A 15,407-nucleotide genomic window follows, 5' to 3' on the forward strand; every position below is an offset into this window, starting at 1 on the left:
TTTTAAAAAATTGAAATGAACACAAAAACCATCAGAAATGTTTTGAAGGTCCATGTTTTCAACCATGAACAGACATTCCCCTCTTAAAATTAACGTTGACATTAAATATTGTAGTGCATTTAACATTTGGTAATATAACATATTTCTGAGTGAAACAGGATAAGAAAAAGTAGGCAGGACTGGACTGCATTCATCAGAAATTGATTGGGACTTGAAAAGTGCTTGATTTACATATGTATTTGGCAGACGCTTTTATACAAAGCCACTTACATTGCATTCAAGGTTTATACTGAATCTGTTCATGCATATCCTAGTAATCGAACAAATCACATGACCTTGCCATTGCAAGCATGGTGCTTTACTGTTTGAGCTACAGGGGAAGATGCCATTAGCCAAAAAATGTTTTGAATTGAAATTCTGTGCAGAAACTTATCGTTCACAATAAGACCACGAATATGAATTAGGAAATATTTCTTGCTGACTATAAAGTCTGGTCTGTGTACTCATAGTAGCTTGTGCTTTGATGTGTTTATCTGTGTCTGGGAAAATAAGTCAAACTTGGATGCGCAATCAAACTAAAAACCTCTAAAAAATGACTTTCAACATGCAAAAATGCATCACTCATTTACATACAGTTACATTTTACACCATCTCTGGAGCATAAAAACCTCTCTGGACAGCTTATTAACATGCAGCAGGACACACAAAAGATTGGTCTGCTCTCGTAAATCAATACGTGTCTGTCCAGAACGGCCTGTGGCCTGCAGGCTGAGCATGTGTTGTTGTTGATGTTGTGAGAGCATGTGTTTTTACATAACATACTATGAGCAGAAGCTACCAATCACTGACCAGCAGACTCAGTAGTAGCCTAGTTACTGTAATAACCTGGTTTTGTGGAGTCAGACAACTGCAGTGAGAAGAAGCGGCAGTAAAAGTCAAACTGCACGCAGATAAACGGATCTTGAGAAGTTAAAGCACTCACTGAAGGTGTCTGTATGTGCTGTAGGTGTCCAGCTGGATCTATTCTGCCATGAACGGTCAGCGTGTGTCAAGACGGTCGGCGCAGATGCTGGAAATCTGCTGCCTGGATCCTCACCTGCCTGCTGGCTTCGTTCTTACTGATCGCCGTCACCAGCTTCCTTCCAAACGGTGAGTCTGAGCTGATATAGAGAAAGATTGTACACTAGCGGGAATAATCAAGTCTCTTCTGCTCATCAAGTCTGCATTTATTTGACCAAAAAAAAAAAAAAAACTCTTGTGAAAATGAAATTAATACATTTTATTCATTAAGGATTAAATTAAAAGTGACAAAAACATTTTGTTTCCAATGTTACAAAGGATTTGTATTTCAAATAAATGCTGTTCTTTTGAAATTTTCTATTAGCAGCACAGCTGTTTTCAACATTGATAATAATCAGAAATGTTTCTTGAAGCAGCACAGCTGTTTTCAACATTGATAATAATCAGAAATGTATCATGAGCAGAAAATCAGCATATTAGAATGATTTCTGAAGATCATGTGACACTGAAGACTGGAGTAATGATGCTGAAAATACAGCTGCGCATCACAGAAATAAATTACATTCTAAAATGTATTACATTGGAAAATCATTATTTGAAATTGTAATAATATTTCAAGTGTATTTTTGTGTAATTAATGCAGCCTTGGTGAGCAGATGATATCAAAGATTAATTCATTCAAATATTAAAAAAATCATATTTATTCCAAAGTTTTGACTGGTATTGTATGTTATATGTTAGCAGTTTTTGTATGAAACACTGATCTAAACTAAATAAAACTGCATTTTGCTAATAATATAATATAATATAATATAATATATATAATATAATATATATAATATAATAAATATATATATAATATAAAGTAATATAATATAATATAATATAATATACATGCAGGTTCCCATACTGAGAAACTGCATTGATTATTTGCATTACCTAACCTTTGATGCATAATTTAGCAAAAATCATTAATAAACTTCACATCAATGTCTTGTAACTTAATTAAGTGTTTAAACAAACAACAAAAACAATAAAAAAATAAAAAACATAAATCCCTTAGAGTAAAGAGTGGACTTAACCACACAGAACAATCTAGAATATATAAATATATAAAATATAAAAATCTAATTAGAAATGCAGACCCTATAAATGACTCAATGGTCAAGACTCTTTGTGGGAATCGGACCAACAACCTTTCAGTTACCAAGACTAAGTTTTAACCATCACACCAGAAAGTGTTAAATCACTGTCTTTAAACATCTGCTTTAAAAGAACAATAATCAAAATCAAAGTCAACAGCCTCCAGGCTTAATGGATCCTGGTGGAACCAAACAATCAGAGTAATTAATCAGGATGTAAAGCCTACAGCGGGAAATACCCTGTGAAAAGATAGCTGAACTAAAGACTTAATGAGGACATGGACATCTGAGAAGATGTGTACTGTATGTGTGTCAGAGCATTATGGGTGGTTTCCTCTACTGTACACAACACAACCCAACTCCCAGCAGATCCATGACTTTCAATAGATCTTACAAACGATCACCAGTGACGCAAACGCCAACAAAGATGTGAGATAATGTGTGTACAGTACGTGTCATATTTAAGTTATTTGATGATGATGTTTATAATTGTGTTGATCTTTTCTCTGTGCAGAAGATATCAAACTCCAGCGAAGATCAGCTTCCTGTAAGTATCATTTGAAAGTAAACTTCCTAGAAGCCACACAAAACACCATAGCAACGGCATAACAACATTCTAAAAGCAACACCATAGCAACCATGAAGCAACATTCTAAATAACTTGCAACACTGTAGCGGCAAGCAGTTTGAAAATGTACAAATGTAAAAACTTACGGAACTTATGGAAGCCTGTTTCTGTCACGGAATAAAAACATAAAAAAAATAATAATAATTGCAGCTTTTTATTTTTAGTTACAATTCAGACTTTACTTCACACAGTTCTGAGTATATATCTTGCAATTCAGACTTTTTTTCTTCACAAGTCTGAATTATGAGATATACACTCAGAATTGTGAGATAAAAAGTCACAATTACGTTTCAAATTTTTGATTCCAGAAATGAACTTCCATAGTCACTAATAGCACAACATAAAAAAAAATTATTTCTTAAAGTTGTAAACAAAACAAAACTGTTGAGATAAAATATTTCAGTTTTTCTACGTGTTACATGCTCTTCTTATAATCAATCCTGAAATTTACTAATTTCTAACTGAAAATTATTTCTACACCAATTTTTTTTTTCCAACTGCTTTATATGAATCCTAAAGTGTACATGTGAATTAACCCAGCGACATACACATTAATAAGAAGGAGGAGAAGTCTGTGAATTGACCTAAATGTGATGTGATGGAAAAAAGCCTCTTTTCTGCTGTCTTTGTCAGGCGCTGAAATCAAACACCATAGATTCACAGTTTGATACAAAAGCTTGTAAAGGCGCTAGCATTAGCCGTCTCAACACTGCTACAAAACACAGGACAAACAGACCCCAGTGAAAGCGTGTCTGAGGAGGGACGGGAAGGTCAGCGCTTTGTGAAAAACACCAGAACGTTCTGACAAAAACAAAGTCTAGGTCAAATGTCTAGCAAAGTGTCATAAAATGTTGATTTATAAATATATTTGGATTGTCACTATATGTTATGCATTACATACAAACAGAACATACACTTTAATGACAGCAGCACTGAAGCCAAACACACTTACATTCAATCAAATAAAAAAAAAAAAAATCACACAAATATAAATCAAATATAATTTTATTAATTTTTAATTTATAAAAAAATAAAAAACAAAAAAAAAATTATAAGAATTAATCATGTCTAATATTATTACCATTTAAATTAAAAAAATCTTAACAACATAAAATATCTTCACTGTCACCTTTGATAAATTTATTGTGTCCTTGCCAAGTAAAAGTATTAATATCTTTCAAATAATAATAATAATAACAATTATCATTATATTATAGATACACAAACCTGATCTACTGATCTTTTTTAACTGTATTTGAGATTCAGTATCCACTGTCTCATCAGCTGAATGTGATCAGATTCACAGCACGTATCTCAATATCTGATCTTGCATTACGAGAGGCGTGTGATTTTCTTCTATATGTCTGTTCTGCAGTGAGTCTGTATCACAGCCCGAGCTGAAGTCACAGTCTTCCTGTTCCACCAGTCTAAAATTACAGGAAAATAGATGTAGTAGATATAGAGCGCTGCAGCTCTGGAGGGCCAAGAACCTCCTTTCAACAAATAATTTACCACAATTGTTGTTTGTGCTCTCTCTCTCTCTCTGACTTTCTCTCCTGTATTTTTTTTTCTCACAGCCAACACCACAAATGCCTCAGCGACAGCACAGTCTCAAGGTGAGCGTCTTTGCAATTCACTTTCTCACCCTTTCTTGCACCTTTACACAAGAACACACCCTTTTAAGAGAAGATACGTTTGCCATCGCCCATTGGCAGGATCATGGCAGGACCGGATCATAATTGCCTCTAAGGCACAGGAAAAAAGGTCAGGACACTTCCTCTCACTCAATTTACACAATCCCTTCTCCAGCGTTATGCTCTCGCTCTCTTTTTGGAGTCATATGTCATATTTAGACTTATTATTGTGCGTTAAGTTGAAGGGGATTAGAGACATTCTTACAGGCTTCATTATATCATTATATTTGAGCCGTGCAGCTCTGCACTTCAACTTGTGTTATTCAGAAACCCACAGCTTTCATGTGCACTACATGATGAACACTAGCAAAAAAGGACCAGCAAGTCAGAATTTTTTTTTTTTTTTTGGATGATTAACTTTTTTGCACCATGTTTTTTTTTTTTTTTGATAAGATACCATGGCAATATATAATGACAATATTGTGGCATTCTTATAAATCCATGTAAATAAAAAATATGCAATTATTATTGTTATTTTATTATTATTATTTTTTTATTATTATTTTTTTATTTATTTATTTTTTTGGAATGATTCACCTTTTTGGGACATGCACCATGTTTTTGCTTTTGCATTGTTGTTGTTGTTGTTGTTGTTGTTGGTGGTGGTTTTTTTTGTTTGTTTGTTTTTTTTATATGATACCATGGCAATATATAATGGCAATATCATAGCATTCTTGTAAATTCATGTAAATATAAATATGCAAATATTATTATAATTATTATTATTTTTATTTATTTATTTTTAATTTTTGGAATGATTCACCTTTTTGGGACATGTTTTTTTTTTTTTTCAATTTTAATTCATGTAAATATAAATATGCAAATATAAATATAAATATAAATATGATCTAAATATACTGCATTGTGCAATTTGTTTTTACTTTTTTGCCTTCTTTAAATGGTATTTATGTTTACCATGGTACATGTAAAGTTCACATTTAGTTCCACAGTACTGATATGGTTCAAAAAGAATAAAAAAAGATGCAAATCTAAAGATTTTCTATTAATCCTAAACTCAGTTATGGTGCAAAATTATTTCCTAAAGTCTAAGAACACAACAAAAACATACCAGAGTTACAGTATAATGGTTAACTACAACTAAAACCATTACTTCTGTTACTTGAGATATAAGATATAATAATAAACTTTGGAAAATAGAAAATATAAAACAACAATAAAAGCTAATTAAAAGCATTAATGAAATCTATAATAGTGTCTGTTTAATACTAACCAAGTAATGATCTGGTGCTCCTGGTCCTGCAGTGCGGCTGGTGAACGGCAGGAACCTCTGCGAGGGGCGCGTGGAGGTGCTTCATAACGGGACGTGGGGGACGGTGTGTGACGACGACTGGGACATGGTGGACTCCAACGTGGTTTGCCGGCAGCTGGACTGTGGTGTGGCTGTGGCCGTGGGGAGCAGCTCCGAGTTCGGCCAGGGCTCCGGGCCCATCCTGCTGGACAACGTGGACTGTAAGGGAGGAGAGATGCAACTGAGTCAGTGCGGGAATCAGGGATGGGGCGTCCACAACTGCTACCACTATGAAGACGTGGCCGTCACCTGTAAAGGTATGGAGTGAGCCGAGGCATCAAAGCATAAGCTCAACTAATTATTAATTTCAAGATGAATTAATCTGAGATCATTCATTTTTCATTTCTCACAGACAATAGTGTGATAGAACCTCGAGGCCTGGAGCCCACCATGCCGCCCCATCTCATCTCTGCTTTAAGTAAGCTGCACAGTTTATTCTGGCCTTTTTAAACTCTTACATGAGGATATCAACTGGAAGTTCATTTCGATGTAATGTCAATATCAGCAAACTAATCTGATTAAACATGATGCAAGATTTTAGAGAGACAAAATACACCACAGAATTCATTATGTTGTTTGTACTGTTGATTTCCCTCCAAAATTATGTCACTTCCTGGAAGAGGAGGATGATGTCATTCTTAGGAACTTGTATTTTGTGTTTTGGGATTTTACAACAAAGTTATATTAAGGAAATTTGATAATGAATTAAAGCAATGTTTATTTTGATTAAAAGGATCAGAATTGACTTAATTGAATATGAATATTTTTTTAAAAATTTTATTTATTATGTACATAATATATTTTATATAATTTAGTAATGTTAATCATTTCTTAAATAAATGTAATGCATTTTAATATTTTATTTAATGCATGCATGATGTACTACATAGTGAATGACCCAAAATATCCTTTTTGTACATATTTTAATAAGTCCTAGATCTCATAATATAAACCTCATAATTTGTTTATTTAAATGAATTTTTAACAATATTTAAATTAGTTTTTATTTGTATTTGTGTTTTTGTCATTTTTATTATTTTTTTTAAATATGCCTATATAGATTATTATTATTTTTTAGTCATTGCTTTAGTTATAATTTTTCTAAATATGTCTATATAGAATTTATCATTTTTATTTACTTTTTTTTAATCTAGTTATTTTATTATATTATTTAATTTCAGTTCAACTTCTATTTTATAACATTTATTGAGTAATTAAAAAAAAGAGTTTTTGTTTAGTAATGGACCGAACTAAAGATCACAGCAGAACTCTTTTAGAGGGATCATGTTCATCCTGTCTTTGTTTCTCATGTCCTGTTTCAGTCATGAGAAGCGGCTGCCCATATCTAGTTCAGAGGTTATGATATCTAAAGAAAGTAGCAAAGCCTTATGGGAATTGAATGGCATTTTCTTAGTATGGAATCACCATTGAGGCTTTGTTCCTCTGGCAATACGAGAGGCTTTTGAGTCCATGTGGTGGCGTCACTCAATAAAACAATACGAGGCACATCAGTGTGTGTTTGCTGGAAACCGTAACCCTCTGTTTGCTTCATATTCAATGCCGAGTTAAGCTCAGCAGAATAATATTACCGATGATCTGGCCCACACCCTCTATGGAGCAAACTATATGATTTCTAGGAGCAACGTGTATAATTGTGGACTAGGGTTTCCTGATGATTTCATAATGTTTCTGGAAAAATCGTTACATAATAGATTACAGTAACGTGAATACATGAATTTCTAAGACCTCTAAATGATCAAACAGCCTTCTTTCGTCAGATTTCTTCTTCTTCTTTATCAGGTCAAAGCTCTTTTAGTGCAATAGTACAAACGTCCAGCTTCAGCTCGTGCTTCACGCCTTTTTTTCTGTCAAATCTTGACTGATTTTTATCAAGCAAACGTTGCTTTGATTGAGCTGCTTTTTTCTCCATATTCTCACTATATCAGACTATATGAGCCATAAAAGCCTGATGGATCAAATATGATACTCTACAACAACAACAAAAAACTTTTTGATATTTTTAAATATATTATGTTAATTAACTTCCACTGACTGTCTTTCTGACTATTATTAGATATTATACAGTTTTAGGTCGGGCTTTACAGGGTTAACCATTTGAGGGATGAATTCTTTCTTTAAAACAAGAATATTTTCTTTATTTTTGTTTTCCAAAAGGACTGTGTATCCACCCTGCATTAGAAATCAAGAGTAGTATTTCAGAGGTATTTGGTGCATTGACAAAATAAAAAGAAAAAAAAAAAAAAAATATTAAAAAAAAATAAAAAATAAAAAATACATATATATATATATATATATAGAGAGAGAGAGAGAGAGAGAGAGAGAGAGAGGGTACGAGAAAAAATATTCTTACAATTTTTTTACATTTCAAATATTTGATCTATCAGGCTTTTAAGGCTCATATAGTCTGATTTAGTGAGAATATGGAGGGGAAAAAAGCAGCTCAATTTTATTCAAAGACTCAAACTGAGCAAAAACAATGAATTTGGTGCAGATGCTGATTTTATATGATGAAACTCCAATGCTTGTAATGTAAAATGTCAATGAGATCTTTATAACACTACAGCAGATACTAAGTTAAAAAAAAGGACCTTCTTGTGACCTTCCTGTGGACTCCTGACCTTCCTGTGTTGTAGGAGACGGAGCGGTGCGTTTGGCGGGGACCGGGGACCGCTGTCAGGGCCGGGTGGAGATCTACTATCAGGGCAGCTGGGGGACGGTGTGTGATGATGACTGGAGCATGGCAGACGCCGCAGTCGTGTGTCAACAAATCAGCTGCGGACTGGCTGTCGGCGCACCTACAAACGCTTACTTCGGCTACGGCACGGGACAGATTTTGCTGGATAACGTGAACTGTAAAGGGCAGGAGGGCAGCCTGGCCAGCTGTTACAGCCTCGGCTGGGGAATTCATAACTGCGGTCATCATGAGGACGCCGGAGTCATCTGCTCAGGTGGGTTTCTTTCTCCTCTTTCAGGTATACACCTTATTACACAAAGCAGAAGTCAGCTATTTTCTGTGAATGTGCAAGACTTCTGATTCATTAGTCATATAGGTAAATAACTACAAGAATAACTAAAGAATATTAATGCTACTTGTGCTACAAACCAGTGTGTTTATGAATACGATAATAATATGAAATAATATGAATAGCCTACCAGTTTGTGATATCAAACAGCATAATGGGCTGTTCTTGTACTAAAATGGCTGTAAATCACAAAACTTGCACATAAAATCCACATTTTTTGATGAAATAAGCCATATTCGGATGAACTAATGTGCTAAGTAGGGTCCAACAGAAACGCTTATGTTTAGCAATTTTTCATCATTTTTTCATTATAATTGCAATTCTATTTAGAATTTTTATAGATAGTGAATGTATTTTGCAGTGTTTTCATAATTTTTGCAATTTTATTTGGCCTTTTTTTTCTTATTTTGCTATTTTATTGTGCAACTTTACTGTATTTTGCCCTTTTTTCATTATTTTTGCAATTTTATTTTGTCACCTTTTTTTACTATTTAATTAAACTTTTTTCCATAATTATATGATCATAATCGCTTTAATTATTACTATATATATATATATATATATATATATATATATATATATATATATATATATATATATAATATTTTTTGTTTACATTTACATGTATTCATTTAGCAGATGCTGAAACTTTATTTTTACGTAAAAAACAACTGATTTTTAATGTGATGTTTCAGACCTGACAGTATGTGCATATTCTGTACTGCTGTATTTCATTTGATTGCAGCTCTAACTCTCTCTGTCTCTCTCGTATATTTCAGGTGCCAGTTCCACCATGGTCCCAGTTATCAACACAGAGACTTTAGGCAGAGATTTCATCGTTCCTGAAAGCACAGCAGGTATAAACACTGTCTATACTGTACATAGGGCCTGTAACTTCACCTGCTATTTTCAATAATGCACGGTTGATTTAATAGCCAATTCATTGTTATGAACTGCTGTGCCTGACCATCCGTTTTGGGCCATCTGTCTGCTAACAGGGTCGTCCTGCATAATAAAACCCCTTCAAGCACCAGCAGATGGCGTCATTTTAAAAACATCACTAAGCGCACATATTTTGTCTGTGCTCCTCCTTCTTTCATGACATTTTTCTGTTTTCTTAGTGACAGAAATGCCAGTGCCAGTACAACGTGAAACAGTAACCACGGTGATCACTACAGCCTCAACAACAAAAGGTAGTAAAGACACATCTATCTATTATGCATTTAAATTGATAGATAGCAAAAATCTACTTATACATAATTACATTAAATTACGTTTCATAAATTACATTAAATACATATTTATTATTTAGATATTATTTATTTTATTATTGTATCATAATTATTTTATTTACTTATTTATTTAGAATGGATAGATTAAATTGATCAGTACAGACATTTATTAAACGTTGCAAATGATTTCTGTTTCATATAAACACTGTTCTTTTGAACTTTCTATTTATCAAAGAATCCTGAAAAATAAAATGTATCAAATTTCCCACAACAATATGAAGCAGCACAACTGTTTTCAACATTGACAATAATCAGAAATGCTTCTTGAGCATAAAACAAACAAATAATAATAAAAAAAAATGACATGAAGACACAACCTTAAAGGACAGAGGTCACGCCACTACCAAAATATTGAGCAGAGGAGTCTCTTTCAAAAAAAAAAAAAAAAAAAAAAATGACCCCAAACCTTAACCACAAGTGTTTGAAAAGTAGTGTATGTTGTCTCTCTCTAACCCTCATCATCCACGGCTCTTTCAGAGAAGCCGAGCATCCGTTTGGTGAATGGCCTGAACAGCTGTCAGGGCCGAGTGGAAATCCTCTACTTCACCGTCTGGGGAACAGTGTGTGATGATGACTGGGATATGGACAACGCTCAGGTGGTGTGCAGACAGATGGGATGCGGGCCGCCTATCGCAGTCAAGCCTCTGGCTTACTTCGGCTATGGTTCTGGCCCCATTCTGCTGGATAACGTGGACTGCCGCGGCAATGAGCAAAAGCTGTCCGACTGCTTCAATCTGGGCTGGGGACAGCATAACTGTGGCCATTATGAAGACGCTGGAGTCATCTGTGCACGTAAGAGAAATATGACACACATGACAGTCTCATAGAATGATCACATAGTAAAGAAAAGTTTTGAAAAGCCATGCATTTTACATTTATAATGTACTAGTAATACAGTAAGACCCCTAATGTCGTCATGACATAACGTATAGTTCATAACTATATCGCCATAACGTTCCTCCATATGAATAAAATACGTACGTAACCAAGACATTCTTTTTCACTTTTTATTAATCAAAGAATCCTGAAAAAAGTATCACACGTTACAAAAAAAACAAAACAGCTTTGCATCAAATGAATAAATTATATTTTAAGTATTAAAATAGAAAATGCATTATTTTAAATTGCAATAATATTTCAAAATATCACAGTTTTTTTTTCTTCTGTATTTTTTTTGAGCAGGAGAAACTTCTTTGGGATCTTACTGATCTCATACTGTTGAATGGCAGTGTATGTAAATCTAAATCTGAATCTAAATGTGTGTGAATAATTCACATTATATTGCAATTATATATACAGTATATTCACACATACACACAGATTCACAAGATGTGTATGTGCTGTCAGTACTTCATTCATAAAATTCACCCAGTCATTCAAAACACCAACATTTATTCACTATGAAAGAACACACACACACCTCACTGCAACACAATGTTCAGCTGGACTAAGTCAAGTCTCCAGGGCAGTTTTTCCTCTGGCATGCATGCTTCCTCTTTTACACACACACACACACACACACACACACACACACACACACACACACACACACACACACACACACACACACACACACACACACACAAACACACACGGACACACATCCCTCTTTCACTGTTCCTTCAATTAACAACTCTCAAACACATACAAACTCACATCCGTTACATTTACTTGGTCTCTTTTTGAAATCCCCTCAGCCATCATTAGAGAAATCAATAAACTGAGTAAAGATCAGCATTTGTAATTTGCAACAACTTTAGAAGCATCCTCTGTACGTCAGTCGCCGTTTCTACATGAAAAATAAAAGAGGCCAGTCGGAGCAAATCATCATCAGCACAGACCCGCAGGGGAAGCCGTCCTCCGCACAGGCCACGTGCATCCACTAACGCATAAATATATGCATGCATGCGTCTAATAGATAAGCATTTGCGAGAAGAGGGAAAGACTAAAATAAACACCAGATAAAGGAATGAAAGTATCAACCCTTAGACCACCTCATGAATGAGAAGCCCAGCTTAATGTGTATAAAAGAGTACATAAAGTCAGAGTAAATCAAAGTTGATCAAAAGTTTCCTAACTAAATTTGTGTTTTCCTTCATCAGCACCTTTGGTGTTTGAGGTAGTCGGAAGAGACTTTGTTATAGGGATCACAGAGAAACCTCTGACAACTACAAGACCAACTACAACCACAACACCAGCGGATGGTAAGAACCTCACACTCAAGTCTTAACGAGACATTACAGAAACATTTGTTGCTTCCTTTCTGAGTGAACTATCCCTTTAAAATGATCTGCCAAGTTGCAAGCTTAATTCAAAGGAAAAAAACATGTTTTCATACCTCACTGACAGGTGATTGTTCTCATCTTCAGCGTAGATGATTGACTCCCCCCCAATGCATGCCACATTTAAAGGAACACTACTGAACATTTTGTCATTAATAACTTACCCTCATGTCGTTCCAAACCCGTAAAAGCTCAGTTCATCTTTGGAACACAATTTAAGATATTTTGGATGAAAACCGGGAGGCCTGTGACTGTCTCATAGACTGCCAAGTAAATAAGAGTGTCAGGGTCCATAAAAGGTATGAAAGTCATAGTCAGAATACTCCATCTGCCATCAGACGTGAAATCTGGGTTATATTTACGATTAATAAGCGAAGAAAACAAAAATAACGACTTTATTCAATGACACAGAAGAGCATACGCAGCATACGGTGATATGGAGAGACACAGAGGAGACTGTTGACAAAGGAGTTGTTGAATAAAGTCGTTATTTTTGTTAAACGATTAATCACATTCAAAATAAAAGTTTATATTTCATGCTATAGGTGTGTGTACTGTGTATATTTATTATGTATATATAAATACACACACATGCATGTATATACTAAGGCAAAATATGTTAGATTTATATATAAAATATTTATATATAATATGAATTATATACAAGTATAAATATATATATACACATTTTTTAAACATATATTCATGTGTATATTTATATATACATAATAAATATGCATAGTACACAGACATATTTGTTAGACACAGTTTAATTGTTTTGCATCCATATTCTTAACCACACACACACACACACACACACACACACACACACACACACACACACATATATATATATATATATATATTTAGAAATGTTTTCATATTAAGACAAATCAAGACATTATTTATTTTTCATATAATAACTTTTACATAAATGTTTCATCATTTGTATTTACATTTTGTGAAATAATGAATCTGTGATAGATTTGATAGACGTGATAAGATTTTGGTATTGAATTTTATTAGCTATAATAGAAGTCTGGATCTTTTTAAGAAAAAAAAATCTGCCTTTAGTTTACGGTCAGAAAAAGTAATGTGTTTTCCCTTTAAATAAAGTTTATTTTTCAGACCCCACTGGCAGATTTTTTAAGCGTATTAACTTGCTTATTTTTAATAGATTTTTCATAAAACAAGAATGATTTAGATATTTGTACAGGAAAACAAAGCAAAAATATTAAGCAAGAAAATGTTTAAAATAATATAGGGGTTGTGGGAAACAATAACTGAAAAGGCATGCTTGAATGCATGCCCACTTCTACAAAACTACAAATCTTTCACCTTTAACCATCTGTTTTCTAGATACTACGATTTAGGGCACACTATTTCTAATCTCACTTACTGTTTAGGATGCACACAGCTTATGCCTTTCTTTCTTTCTCTTCTCAGGTACCATCAGGCTCATTGGGGGCCTGAACCGCTGCGAGGGCCGTGTGGAGATATTCCTGAGAGGAGAGTGGGGAACCGTGTGCGATGACGCTTGGGATCTGGCGGATGGGAAGGTGGTGTGCAGGCAGATGGGCTGCGGGCTGCCTAGAGCCGTCCAGGTGATGGCCTACTTCGGTCCCGGCAGTGGCACAATCCAGATGGACAATCTGAAGTGCACAGGCACAGAAACTGCTCTCACTCGGTGCTCTCACATAGCGTGGAACGTCCACAACTGTGACCATTCAGAGGATGCCAGTGTCACTTGTACACTCTAATGACTCCACCCACCACATGCCACGCCCACCTCAAGCCACACCCACCACCCCGGTCCAGTGATTGCAGTGGGGGCGAAAGAGTTTCCAGGACTTGTATAAATTTTGTACATAACACCTCACGCCAACCCTGACGAGGAGATTTTAAAGATGAAATAGTTATTGGGTGTGAAACAAGAACAAATAAATTATGCTAATACTGTTATATAAATAACTGTAATAAATATTATGAATGAAAATTCTAATTATGCACTTTATAAACTATAAGAATGTGTACACATAGGTGAATAAATATGCTGAACATATTTTAATCTATTGATATACAGTGAAACCAAAGTTTTAGACACTTTTTAGCCTGTCATTTTGATTGCAAGCACCAAATTTATTATGGCATAAAAAAAATATGTACTGTACTTCTAGTACATTTCCGATTATATATATATATATAAGGTTTGATTGCTCTGGATCTTTTTCCTGAATGCTAAACATAAGTAAACACAAGTAAAACATAAAATATTTCTATTTTAAATATTTGAAGATTGCATATCTTAAAAGTTAAGAATGTAGATTTTTGCATTTTGTTGAATGAAAAACAGCCTTCATTATTCAGTCTGGGAAAAAAGAAAATTTGGCTTGTTCAGAAAAAAAATGTTCTCAGGTCCATTTTGATTGGGATAAATAATGGCTTTAATGCAATCTGTTCTTCTTTTGTCTATTTTTATTCCTTTTTTTGGGTAGATATAAATAAAGAATAAAAATTAATGGGATAAAAGAAATATTGCATTTCCATTGAGGAAACTAAACCATGTCATTGGCCTAATTGCATAACCTCTTAGTATATTAGGTGGTTATTTTATGAGCTAGGAAAGAAATTTGGGGCAAAAATGATGTTAAGGTATTTTAAATATAATATATAATTAAACATTTGATTAAAAAAAGAAGGGGAAAAGTAAAGAAAGAGAAGACAACTGATCAAATGTTTTTGATGTAACTTTTTTTTACAGTACAGACTTTCCTAAAATATTGGGGTGAAATGTTTTTGTCAGTATATGTGGAAATAAAGCTATGAATCTCTTATTATTAACAGAGGTGGACTAAAGCTGTTTTTTATTGTTTTATTTAAACATGTATACAATTATTTTCTATTAAGTCACACATCATTTATTCTTACCGCAGGTGCTCTATATAGCTAATAAAGGTTTAATTATCTGAATTTAAAACAAATTGGATAAAATAATG

At 34.0% G+C, this 15,407-nt stretch overlaps 1 protein-coding gene across 1 annotated transcript; it reads left to right on the forward strand.

Moving 5' to 3' along the window:
- Window positions 1-1,030: 1,030 nt before the first annotated feature.
- Window positions 1,031-14,607, forward strand: LOC109078738 (scavenger receptor cysteine-rich domain-containing group B protein). The gene is given in 12 exon segments (XM_042723230.1): window positions 1,031-1,051; window positions 1,053-1,149; window positions 2,677-2,709; window positions 4,368-4,406; window positions 5,748-6,050; window positions 6,146-6,211; window positions 8,448-8,762; window positions 9,617-9,694; window positions 9,959-10,030; window positions 10,607-10,921; window positions 12,232-12,333; window positions 13,858-14,607. Coding segments are annotated over 12 exon segments (1,755 nt in total). The 3' UTR covers window positions 14,172-14,607.
- The last annotated feature ends 800 nt before the right edge of the window (window positions 14,608-15,407 follow it).

This window comes from Cyprinus carpio, chromosome B5, assembly GCF_018340385.1.
Source record: "Cyprinus carpio isolate SPL01 chromosome B5, ASM1834038v1, whole genome shotgun sequence".
NCBI classification, from domain to species: Eukaryota; Metazoa; Chordata; class Actinopteri; order Cypriniformes; family Cyprinidae; genus Cyprinus; species Cyprinus carpio.